Source organism: Kryptolebias marmoratus, linkage group LG8 (assembly GCF_001649575.2).
Source record: "Kryptolebias marmoratus isolate JLee-2015 linkage group LG8, ASM164957v2, whole genome shotgun sequence".
Lineage (NCBI taxonomy): Eukaryota > Metazoa > Chordata > Actinopteri > Cyprinodontiformes > Rivulidae > Kryptolebias > Kryptolebias marmoratus.
In genome coordinates, this window is record NC_051437.1 from 19,799,357 (window position 1) to 19,812,642 (window position 13,286).

Here is a 13,286-nt window from a genome sequence, read left to right on the forward strand (position 1 = left end):
TGGTGGGAATATAGCATTTTAAAATAACCTTTAACATAGTTTTGTTCTACATTTTCTTAAAAAAACAAAATAAAAAAACACTGTTTCACCTAATTGTCATGTGCCTGACATATTTACTGAACTTTGATCATCAGGTGGAAACTCCAGGACAGCTATGGTTGCTGCTCTCAGTCCTGCAGATATCAACTACGATGAAACTCTCAGCACTCTGCGGTAAGGTTTCCATCCACGGAAACTCTCAAAAAAAAAAAAAAAGATGTAGATTTTCCAATACTTAAAAATCAAACCTCATTCTCATTTCTAGCTATGCCGACCGGGCAAAGAACATCAAATGCAATGCTGTCATCAATGAAGATCCCAATAACAAGTTGGTGCGTGAGCTGAAGGACGAAGTGGCTCGACTGAAGGAGTTGCTCCGCGCTCAGGGACTGGGAGACATCCTGGACAGTAAGTCTGCAGCCACACAGCCTTTCTGTCAGGGAAGCTGGCAACATCTTCTGCCCTCATTTCTGTCTCATAGCTTTCTGCCAGCTGAGTGTGTTTTCATCACGATAATTGGACTCCTACCTGGTACAAAAGAAAAACGCTTTAACATTTTTTTACTGGTTTATGATCCCTTAGACACTAAAAAAGTGTAATGTGTATCTTTTATCAAATTTCTATAGGGCACACCATTCATAAAAAACACATAGTTGTATTGTATAGAAAAGTGTTTTGGAAAGATTTGATTAAAATGTAGTTACGTGTGGCTATTTGTGACTGACAACACAGATGATTGAACATCACACTCAACTGGCTGAACACAAGAGTAATGACTCATACTCCTGTCAATTAAAGAAATACAGCTACGTCCCCATTAATAAGTTCCAATAGCAAAAGGGATTAATACCCTGCCTTCTTGCGAATGTCTACTTAAATGATGTGTGATGACATGGCACTTAACAAGTCAGTACATGACGTTTCTTCTCATCCCTGTCATCATTTCCATTCAGCTCTCTCTTAAAAAAAAAAAACCTGTAACCTTTTCCTTCCAATCTGCCGGTGCTGACTTCTGATCCTTGTCATCTTTTCCTGCCTCCCCTCAGTTGATCCTATGGGGGATGATTATCCAGGAAGTGGAATCAAATGTGTGTATATGTGTGCCAATCATGCACTGTATATATCACTATTTACCCAAATTATAATGGCTAACATTGCTTACGATCCCCCTCCCCCCTCCCCATTGCCTACATATGAAATCTGCTGCCAGCTTTGCATGGAATTGCTTCAAAAAACAAAAAAAAAGAAGATAAATTAAGACTCAGATATGCAAGGCTCTTGTAAGTGTGCTGATCTGGCAAGGGTTGGCATGCCGCTAGGTTGGAACGCTTTGCATTTGCTCTCCTGTTAATTTACAAAACGATGGGGGTAAGGCAGCTTTTTGCAGGTATTCATCCAACTTTTATCGCAATCTACTTTGGGAATTCCTTTCCGAAACACAATTTAAGTAGTGTGTCTTCACCCCCAGTGCTTATACATCATTTTTAATCATGTCTCACTTTCTGTCACTCATTGTCTGAAGCTTCTTTTGTTGCCAGTGGCTCCTGCTGCTTTTTATTGTGTTTTTCTTTCACTAATCATCCACCGCAGGTGACAGTGCTCAAAGCTTTAGAATGGCACTTCTGAGTTCTCAAAGTGAGCCTCAGAGCTTCAGACAGAAAGGTGCATATTTTTGATTTTCCTAAGTAGCTGCACCAGAAGTGTGTATGGTACATGCAGTTGACTAACTTAGCATGCTTTAATAGTTTGTTTCAAATAATTTGGTAGTGTGCCCTCTGCTGTATTCTTAAACTTTCTTAACACATCTGCCCTCTTGTCCTCTTGTGCTAATATTCTGTGCTAAAACATTCAAACTTTTGTCATTTTTTATGGGCAAAAATATACCCTCACTTGTTCCTTTTAAGGATTAGGTTAAAATTATACATTTTGCATTGCTCCTTTGAGTTAAATAGCTTGGTACTTTGTTTTATGAGATCACAAAAGCTATTATCTTCAAGTTTCACTTCCAATCCAATTAACTTCTTCTGATATATATATTTTCAGCTTTTGTAGAACACAATGTATTTTTTTCTTATACATCCTTTAGGCTATTATATTAACTTGTGACTGAGGCTACTGTATCTTTTTATTGCGTTTCTGTATCTGCAAGTGCATGAGTGGAGTGAATTAATCTACTGAACTGCAGGCTGGACTTCGGCAGCATGTGTTCATTTCTCTCCCTTGTCCTGTCACCGGACCCTCCTGCAGTCTCCATCGCACTCTCATCCTATAGTTGACAAACTGAGAGCAGTTTTCACTCTTGTCTGATCCCATTCTAAGTAAAAACAACAAAAACAAAATGGGGAAAAGCAGCAACAACAAACATCCTACTTGTAGTGTAAAGACCTCAGAGTTAATTGCACTGCAGTATTATTATGACTTCAATAAAAAGCAGGGCTCATACACATTTTTAAAGACATTTCATTTTCAGATCTAATATATTTTTTTCTCTAAAGGAAAATAAATCAGACAGGTAAATTTTCTGGAGTGAAAACTGCTGCTCTCTGTAGCTGAACATCATGCTGCGTGTTTGTCTTAACTCTTCGATGTACAATGTGTGTCTTACATTGGTCTTTCCCCTCCTGTGTCCTTTCTCTTTTTCCCATATTTTCCCTCTTCCCTCTGTCTTTCTATTTGGTATTTGGTTCCTTCATTTATGTGTTTTGGTTTTTTTCCCCTTTACCCTCTATCTACCCCACCTCTTTCTTCGCTGTTCTCTTTTTCTCTTTCGCTGTTGGCTCAGACCTCAAAGACATTCAAAACAATAAGCATAGATACTTGATAGCCTCAGAGAACCAACGCCCTGGCCATTTCTCCACAGCCCCTATTGGTTCCCTGACAGCCTCTCCGTCCTCTGGCGCTCTGTGCAGCCAGGGGGGTCTGCAGTCAGTCACCAGCATCCAGGAGCGCATCATGTCCACACCTGGAGGGGAGGAGGCCATTGAAAGACTCAAGGTAAAGTCCAGACGATCGGATGCATTTTGAAAATGACACTCATATGCCTACTGTAGTTAAGAAATGTCACAGCCCAGTTTGCCCCTCCACCACAAAAATGAAAAGAAGAAATAAAAAGGGACACAATGTCTGTGTGGTTCTGTTTTTTTTTTTGTTGTTTTTTTTAACATTTAAACCCCTATTAGACATAAGACTTAAAAGCAGCATCCTGCCTTTCAAATTTCAAATAAAACTAAATCTGATGAAAGTAAAATTTTCATCAGTACATAAATAAAGAAATATATCATATTTCTTTATTTATATATATATTTCTTTGCTTGTTGCCAAGAAAACAATCACTGGTATAATCCAGATAAATCAGCATCACATTGTTGATTTAAACATAAGAAATATAAGATCTATTATAATTTCTTTAGGATTAGTTTTTTTAATGTTTAAATTAGTGTAAATTGATTTATAAATTCATTAAAATTGAATAAATTAACACCGACTTGAAATAAAAGCCTTAACCGCCGGTTGTGTATTCGTTTAGTAATATTCTGTTTAATTTTAGTTCATTATACAGCCTTTATTAAAACTCCACGTGGCCTCAGACCTTCGTATCGCTCCTGCTCTCGGTGCACACGCTCGCACTCTGTAGATAAGGGAGCACATAGGACTGCACCAGCCAGCCAGGAGGAGCTGCAGTTTCCATGGCAACCGTGCTCCTCAGTCTGTCTGTCATCCCAATGACGTCAAACACCAACGCAAACACAGAGAAAATTGGATGAAAATAGATTCAAGTCTTATTGGCTTTCAGCTATGATACCGAGGCACTTCATATTCTCATTCTAAAGGTGCTGAAGCAATTCTGGTGACCCAGAGGCAACCTTAGTGAAGGTTGACCTTTATTCCTCTCAGACAAACACGATACTCCACAGACTTGCTTTACCCCAAATGCTGAGAACTTGTTTTAATACATATTCATTGTACTGAGAGAGTCATTAAAAGCTTAATATTGCTTAATATTGAGATCAAAAATATACTAAACTCTCCCTGCTTTAAAAAAGTGTAACTTTCTTGGTTGCTTACAAAAGCTTTAAGCAACATTAATAAAGTTGTTGTATGATTACTGCATGTAATTTTGTATTATTGTGTTCCTGTTTTTGTAAAGTTGGACCCTCTTTTTTTCTTCATAAAGAAAAAATAATCTCAGCTGAAATAAAAATATCACGCTTGACATTTGCATAGAAAAATAAACCCAGGGGGAAAAAAACCCCTGTTTTTACTGAAGTAAACGTTTAGCTTCCTCTGCTAACAGTTCTCTGTTCGCCTCTTGTTTTCAGGAGTCAGAAAAGATCATCGCGGAGCTCAATGAAACCTGGGAGGAAAAGCTACGGAAGACTGAGGCGATCCGAATGGAGAGGTCAGTATAATCAGACAGGATCCGCTCATTTCCATCCGTATCTCCCAAGTGGGGAAATGTGTGTCCTACATGTGCATCCACCTCATCAGGCTTAATTGGGATTTATAGTCTGTCTGGTCCGCATGTCAGATGGTCTGTTAGCTTTGGAAAATTCCCCCCCACATCTTTGTGACGTCAAAAGGGAGTGAGTGTATCATCTATTGTCTTTAACTTGCCAAAACAGACGACCCATGGTTCACACCCACCTCATGCTGTGATTGGCCAGCTGTGTGGCTGAAACTGGCATTGTCAATTTCCTTTTTAGCTCTCTTTTGCTGTCATTGTTACCCAGCTATTTGAGATGCTTTATATTTGTACAGTCAATGCAGTGCTCTCAGTGTTTCCCTGGAGAGACTACAAGATAACATGTTCTGAAAGCTGTTTGTAAATGACGTGTCTCCCTTCCCTCTTTGTTGACTTTTCTCTTTGCCTTCCGGTGTCATTCAAAAACGACTATTATGTTTTATTCCCAATATTATCGGACAGCTAGTTCCTAAAGGCTATAATGTGTTAATTTAAAACCCTTCAGTGATATGTCTCTGTTCTTTGTTTCGACTGTCTCTTTTTTTAATCTGTACCAATTCTGTCCATTTCCCTTGTTTTCATTGTCACACACTGCTGCACAAACACCCCCTCTCCCACCTTTTGTCCTTCTTGATTCACTCATCTGTGGCGGCAGACATCAGACAAGTGATGGTTCAGACGTCTGTTTTCTGAGTCATACCACAGACCTCTTACTCTAATGTTGCAGCCATTCGTTCTCATCCTCGTCTGCCTTTCTACAAAGATGCTTCTTTTAAAAATGAATAAATCCTTCTGCTGCAAAGAATCTGGTCAAGAGAAAATGCACAACGTGCTGTGTAATGATCCTGAGTGTACATGTGTATTGCTTATTACAGAGAGGCCTTACTGGCAGAGATGGGTGTGGCAATCCGTGAAGATGGAGGCACTTTGGGCGTGTTCTCTCCTAAAAAGGTAGAATGGAATGGAAAAGGTCAACGCACGAATGTGTACACTGATGAAGGCATGATTGTCGAATTTCCTGTGGGTGGGGATACTTACCCATCCTCCATTACTTCTGTTTTCCATGTCATCTTTTTTCCAACGATGGCCCTCTCTGTACTGTCAGGTTTTTGTCCTCACTTTATCATTTTATGTTCTTTTTACTCTGCTTTAAATTTCACCTACTCAGCTTAGCCACGACGGGCCACTTGATGAGCAATTTGATTGTTTTTCTGCCAAGAAGGTTTGTTTAATTGAATGGCTAGACAAAGCAACTTCCCTGCACTACACTTAGCCCCATAGTTGACAGTAAAGTGTTTAGATGTAGTTTAGCATCAAAAAATGTTTATTTTTATCTTTAATTTACGGGCATCTGAACCATTTTTATTTAATTAAAGTTGAGTCATTTAAACTAGGTTTTCATGGGAATCTAATGCTTTGGTCTAAGTAGATGATTCAAACCTTTCCCATAGCTGCCAAGATCCCTGCTGCATTAGACTGATTAGATTACAGGAAGTGATGCTTTCTCTTCACTCTCCATATCTCCCTCCCAAGTAGCAGCAGCATTGTGTGGCAAGTGGCAACAGCATAGAAGTGCCTGTTAGCAAAATCACCATTTAAACAGAAACAGATTTGAGAACTTTAAAACACTAAAAGCTTCACTTTTGGAAGTTCCCATTTCAACTATTTCTCTGTTTAGAGATGCTTTAAAACATGATCTTCATCTTTTGCTAACTGTCTTGTTCTGCTTTTTTTTTTTTAAATCTTACATCCATCATTGTTTCCTTTCTTTCCTTCATCTCTTCCCCTCCGTGGGTTAGCATTTCAGAGAGAAGCCTTGTGATCTCTATACAGACTTTAATGGGGTGTTTTCCCCAAAAAAGGTTGGTTTGGAGTCGTAGCATATAGAGTTAATGGTAGTTGCTCATAACTTAGAGTTGACATTATGTCACTGACAAAGGAGCATTTGTGTTTGATGTGTTTCATTTTTAGTGCTGATATTTCCACACAGTTTCGTAGTGATGTAAGAGTGTTTTTAGGGTGAACCGTTTACCTTCTCTGTTCATTTGCAGACTCCACATTTGGTCAACCTGAACGAGGATCCTCTCATGTCGGAGTGTCTGCTCTACTACATCAAAGATGGGATTACAAGGTAAACAAATATCTGGATGAGAAAACTGACATGCTGCAAGAGATGTGGAAGAGTGTGGGTTTCAGTTTTTCTTTTTATGCAAAAAGGGAGGAAATTTAGAGGACAGAAACCTAAAGTTTGCCCCATTGCATTTTTTTCAAGTCTAAGATTACTTCTTCCTCTCATTGTTCATTTTTTCTAAAGACTATTCTAAGTATTATGTTACATTTGCACCCCATGAGGACAGTAACTGATGAAAGTATTGAACGTTTTTGCAGCCTTTTCAAAAGTAATAGTCCAAAGGTCCCATTTTATTTCTACCACAGACCTTTTTTGCTAAAATTGTTGTCAATGGATTAAAGAGCAGAAATGTTAAAATGGCATCCGATTATTTCAGAGTGGGCCAGGCTGATGCTGAGAGAAGGCAGGACATTGTTTTAAGTGGAGCTCACATCAAGGAAGAGCACTGCATCTTCCGCAGCGAGAGGAATGCCAACGGAGATGGTGAGACCTAATTTCATCAGTTTATCTGCTCACATTTTTATTTTAGTTGAAAATCACACCACACAGGACAGGAATCCCAGCCTACGGTCCAGAAGATGTATACTTATTTTTATTTAACTAATAATTAACTACTTCTTTGTGTTTGTTTTTCTGAAGTTATTGTCATGCTGGTGCCGTGTGAGGGATCAGAAACCTACGTCAACGGCAAACGTGTTGATGATGCGATTCAGCTCCGTTCAGGTACAAATTGAGTTTCTGTTTTTGTTATATACAAAATCTAAATATTTGTATAATCTCTGGAGGTGGGATTTATTTTGGACTTTATAAGTTATGGCTGGACAACATGGTTTGTAAGATGGAAGTCTCTCACTGTTATTTCAGTCCTTAAGGAGAAATGCCTTTACTAATTCCCTGCCTTCTCCTGCCACATGTGTGCTCCTCCTTTGTTCAGGCAACCGTATTATTATGGGGAAGAACCATGTGTTCAGGTTCAACCACCCAGAGCAGGCCCGAGCCGAAAGAGAGAAAACTCCATCCGCTGAAACTCCCGTGGAGCCTGTGGACTGGACGTTTGCTCAGAGAGAGCTGCTGGAGAAACAGGGCATTGACATGAAACAGGAAATGGAGAAGAGGTATTCAAGCTGTCCTTGTTTTAGAAATGTTTTATTTTTTTTTTGGTAATTGTGTTGTTTCAGCAGATACGAAAGGTGTCAAACAAATGTTTAATGTTTATCACAATGTATTTCACACACTCCTGTAGGCTCACTGAGATGGAAATCTTGTATAAAAAAGAGAAGGAAGAAGCAGACCAGCTTCTGGAACAACAGCGACTGGTGAGTTCAGTTAAGCTTGGAAATAATGGCACCCACTTTGTGACTTTAAATGATTTCAGCCTGTTTTCAGTTGTAATCATTATAGATGTTTGAGTCAGCTTTGTGCAGAGTGGGTTTAAGAAATAATAATGTCTTATTATTATTTCAAGCTTAATGTGTCCCAGTTAGAAGCAGCCTCTGGAGTGATCCAGCTAGTTTGCTATTTGTGTGTGATTTCAATTGAAATGTACTTTTTTAAAAATATTAGTAGAATTCAAAGTCAAACCATAGTCTGTTATATTTGGAAAGCTTTTGTTTGCTTTTAAGTTGATGGTTTAAAATGTTACATTTTAAAACTGAATAGTACTAATTCTCACTTTGAGCTCTGACGTTTGAGATTTGTGTGCGAAACACATTTTTTTACTTTAAGTGCATGTCTATTCTTGCATGGAAGTTTTCTGGTTTGAGACAGATGAGCTTTTACTTGCCTTTCTCTTGAGTTTAACAGATTTTCTCTAGCAGTTTGATACTTAGATGGTTAAGCTTTCCCCTTTCCAAATTCTTGTTTTCCCTTTTCTTGCATTTCCTATAGTGGATCTGAATCTTGCAAAACAGCAGCTTAAAGCCAAATTTGACCTGACATTAAGATCTAAATTATTTGAAACTGATTCAGACTTGGTCAGTAATCAACCACAGCTCACTGCTTTTTTTAATAAAGGTGCTGCTTTTGCATGGTTCATGTTATTAGCATGTTTTCTTAACTTATTCAATGCTGGTTCTGGACTAAGTTTCAGTGTTTGCTGTTGAGTTGGTCAACTCTGAAGTGGCTGTTGTTTTACTTTGATTAGACTTCTACTCTAGTTTTCTTGCTCTGATTTTTGTCCTGAGTTTCAACTCTTCAATGCAGTTGCTGACACATCCAATGCATTGTGATAACTAAATTTCCTGCTGTAGTTTTTGACAGATAGTGACAATGTGGTTTCTCATTGACTTCTTCGGCTACCTCTCCTCTTTGTCATTTATGTAAGCACACTGAAGGCACGGTTCCACAACAAAGTTATCACTGCTCACAATTGAATCAATGATACAAATACCTTTTTATATTCTGGTGGTTTTACATGCAGAACTACATGCATAAGTTTCACACATTCCCAGAGAACATAACTTAACAATTCTGGCCACGAACGGTGTCTGATTCACAAGACAACTGTACCAACTGGTTGTGATCTGTAATGTTCATTGTCTACAAAAATGAGAAACTGCATTTTTTTTTTCCAACTAACAACTTCTTTTTGTAGTAAATTAACTCTTAACCCCACTTCTGTTCGTTCTCTCTACTGGCTTTCTGATCAACTGCAAGAACACTGTCTTCTAACTCACTGCTAATACTAAAAGCCACTTCTGGACTAAAATGGGGGGAAAGCTCCAAAGTCCATCTACACGCATGCCACTGCAGCATGTTTGGGATCCAGCTTTCTAATAAAAAAACTTTCAATTAAGAAGAGGAATATTATAAAACATTACAAAGGTTCTCCAATCAGCAACTATCCTCTATTGATTTCTTTCTAATCATATTAGACATGCTTTACTTTTACTTTTCAATATGCAACATTGGGAACTAAATTATCTAAACTATATATTCAGTACAATGTAAAAATGTAAAAATAATAAATTATTTTTTTTGTTGTTAATGTTTTAATTAACATACATTCATATCCATAAGTCCATTTTACTAAAAAAAATATGTGAAAATGAACCTGAAAAGAAAGTCAATGAAGCCACTGTTCATTTTTTTATTTTTTTATTTTTGTCTTTGTCGTAAGTTGTATTTCTTTAAATATTGCATGGTGCCATACATCTTATACAGTACTGATGTATGCAAAATACATTAATAAAAAAGTCAGTCCTCTTTGGGAAAAATCCAAAATCCAAAAAGTACGAAATTCTTGGAAAAGATTGCCATGTCCCGATTGGACTTCTTCTTAATTCATGATTTAAGTTCCCGTGTTGCATATTCATACTTTTTTATTCATTCTCTTTATGTTTAAACCATCTTTTCATCCTCGCCCTGATTTCCCATTGTAATTTCTTCTTTTTTTGGGAACCATTTGGTTTGTGTCCTGTGTTGTTTTCTTAAGGATGGAGACTCTGATAGTGGGGATGACTCTGATAAGAGGTCTTGTGAGGAGAGCTGGAGACTGATCACTTCTCTGAGGGAAAAGCTACCTCCCAGCAAGCTGCAGACCATAGTGAAAAAGTGTGGCTTACCCAGCAGTGGGAAAAGAAGAGAGCCGGTAAAAATGTACCAGATCCCCCAGCGGCGCCGCATCACCAAGGACTCCAAGTGGGTGACCATCTCTGACCTGAAGATCCAGGCAGTTAAAGAGATCTGTTACGAAGTAGCGCTCAATGATTTCCGCCACACAAGGCAGGAAATCGAGGCACTGGCTATTGTGAAGATGAAGGAACTTTGTGCAAGCTATGGCAAGAAGGACCCCAATGAGCGGGACTCATGGAGGACGGTGGCTCGGGATGTTTGGGACACCGTTGGAGTCGGTGATGAGCGCATTGAGGATGTTATCACAAACGGGACTCGACCTGGAGGGGCAGTTATGGATGATCTAAAAGTCCATATTGATAAACTTGAAGACATCCTGCAGGAGGTGAAGAAACAGAATAACATGAAGGATGAGGAGATTCGTGTGCTCAGGAACAAGATGGTGAAAATGGAAAAGGTCCTCCCGCTCATCACCCCAGAGGGCCAAGAAAAGCCCCCCAGCGTGGATGCTCCTAGCGCAACCAGAACTCCTAGCCCTCTGGAACTAAAACCTCCTGTGCCTGAAAAAGCTGACCAAGAGGATGTGGATTCACAATCAGGCCAATGTACTGGAGATGACTCCACCTTAAAGCGAGGCCACATGCGCTGGATGCGCCAGGAGCAGGTACGCCTGAAGAGTCTCCAGCAACAAGAGATCTCCAAGCAGCTTCGCCGGCAAACTGGACCCCACCGCTTTATACCCCCAGAAGACCGTAAACTGCGCTTTCCTTTTAAAAGTAACCCCAAGCACCGCAACTCATGGAGTCCAGGTACTCATATCATAATTACCGATCAACAAGTCATAGAGCTAAAGGTGCCCAAAGAATCTGTGCCGGAGGAAGAAGGAGAAAGCCAGCCGGAAGAAGTAGCACAGCCTAGAGACAAGATGGCTGCTTCGGTTGTCCACATCACTCCTCCTCTGCCAAGCCCAACAGCTCAGTGCAGAAGTAAAGACTTGGAGCAAGGCATGAACCAGGGTCACAGACATAACTATAGAAACAATCAACACCAGCAGCCCCAGGAACGAGGCCGCAGCAACTCTTTTAATCACCGGCAGCAGCCATCCGGCTCCATGGTGTTACTGCAGCAGTCCGAAAACAGGAGGCACTCACAAGCCTTCTACCAGCCCCGCCACCACCACTTGAACCAGCCGGCGCTCCCACCGCCTCACAACCCACATCAGCCATGCCACTACAATAACATGATGTACACAGAAGGCGGCTTCAGTGGCTTCCAGCAGTACCATCACACTGACCATCCTAACCCTCAAGTCAACTTTCAGCCTCCTCCACGAATGCGCAGGCAAATGTCCGCTCCTAATCTAAAAGCCAGCAGAGAGACGCCAGTTTGATTTGTGGGATTGAAGAACTAGTTTCAAACACTTTTTAACTTGACAAACACATTACAGATCACAACAGCAAAACTGACTGTGACTATGCACTCGATCTGTGTGTTACTGGTTGATCCAATTGTACGTACATTTTCACATCACCACCATAATATTCCTCATTTTTATCAGTTTTTGCTACATTGTGTGTGTTTTGTCATCAGTAGCATTTGGAGGGTCGTCACAAAGATTTAAAGCCAACAGATCGTACGGGAGGAAGGGTGCTAATTTTGCGGGAGAGAAACGCCACGCGGCCCACGCCTGTTTGTTTATCAGCATGTGCGACAATTCATGAATCATGCTTTGATTTGCCAAAATTCTGCTCATGGTTGAATTTTTTTAAGTTTACATTTTTACCATTTTAGTATTGAGTGACTGATTATTGCTGAATATTTCAAGCCACTACACTATGACATGTTGTTGCCCAAATGAGGAACAGAAAACAGCTCATATTTATTTTTCTGTTTACCTTTGACTGAATGTTAGGTCGAGACAACATATACTTGTTGCAATGTTTTTGTTGTACCTCATAAAACATCATTCATAAATCATCATTGGCCTTAATTAGCAATCAAAAGATGTTATTATTATTATTAAACCTGCATTGGAAGTAACTTGATGCAGCAATTAACTATGCCTTTTTAAACTGAGACTGAAATAGGGGTAACTCTAAGACTTATTAAAAAGTGCCTTTTAATGCACTCACTTTAATGACTTTCAGTATTTTCTTTTCCTTTCTTTTAATTCATTGTGTGAGCAGGGCTTCAGCTGTGTGCAGAGAAAAATCAGAACACCAAAATTTACCTTATTTTTTGTAATCCCATACTGATTTACTGAAACTGTTTAAGGTAACTTGATTTGTTACTTTTTTGTTCCTTCATTTTTATGTATTAAGTTTAAATCTGTAACTGCCACTACATGTATTACAGCATTTTGCACTTCCTTGAATCATGGGTAAGCTGAATAATAAGCCAGGGAGCACACTAATGGTGACCATAACACTGCACTTGTTACCTAAAAAGTTTTTAAACCCCACTCACAATGACATTTTTATTGACAGTAAGTTGTCTTTGATTCTGTAAACCACTACAGACAAAAAAATGCAAAGGCACAGATTTTTTATATTTAAAAAAAACTAACTCCATGAACATTTTCCTGGAAAATCCAGACTTCTCACAAGATTTTCTTTTATTTTTCTAATCAAATTAACAAAATAGGCTGACCAGTAATTTTGATTTCATCCAGTTTAAAAAAGAAAAAATGTTAGTTTTGTGGTTCATCAAATAAGCACAGAGCTCACTGTGTGTCTAATGGATTCCCACTGAGTGTTGTCATGGTTTCCAAAGTGTGGCTGTAAAAAAAATGTTGGAAAAAAGAAAAAGACTTGAAATGTTTGCATAATTGTTATTCAGGAGAAATGTCCATATCAAAGGAAATTTAAAGAACTGCATTGTATTAACTCGGTACAGTCATTCAACTTAAAAATATTTGAGTTGTTGTGCATAAACTCAGCTCTCTGTGTAGTTGTGTGCTTTAGTTGAGGTTTTTGATTCAGCAGCAAACAAGCCTGTCAGTCTTTTTGTTTTATTTATCATTTTTAAAATGAGATCTTATATTTTATATGATAGTCAAAACAGGATAAGCCTAATTATTCA

General features: G+C 39.0%; 1 protein-coding gene across 12 annotated transcripts in view; it reads left to right on the forward strand.

The window, feature by feature from the left end:
• Positions 1-13,286, forward strand: part of kif1b (kinesin family member 1B) — a 57,733-nt gene that overhangs the window by 25,698 nt on the left and 18,749 nt on the right. For 4 of the 12 annotated variants that reach the window (XM_025006210.2, XM_037976955.1, XM_037976951.1 and 1 more), the window contains 11 exons: positions 135-213; positions 305-447; positions 1,086-1,127; positions 2,822-3,033; positions 4,359-4,438; positions 5,377-5,452; positions 6,553-6,632; positions 7,009-7,115; positions 7,272-7,355; positions 7,567-7,747; positions 7,876-7,948. In XM_025006210.2, coding sequence (XP_024861978.1) covers positions 135-213; positions 305-447; positions 1,086-1,127; positions 2,822-3,033; positions 4,359-4,438; positions 5,377-5,452; positions 6,553-6,632; positions 7,009-7,115; positions 7,272-7,355; positions 7,567-7,747; positions 7,876-7,948 — 1,157 coding nt within the window. Of the gene's footprint in view, positions 1-134; positions 214-304; positions 448-1,085; positions 1,128-1,629; positions 1,702-2,821; positions 3,034-4,358; positions 4,439-5,376; positions 5,453-6,552; positions 6,633-7,008; positions 7,116-7,271; positions 7,356-7,566; positions 7,748-7,875; positions 7,949-10,065; positions 12,580-13,286 lie in introns of those variants that run through there. The other 8 variants (XM_037976954.1, XM_025006215.2, XM_025006217.2 and 5 more) reach the window with 6 other exon arrangements.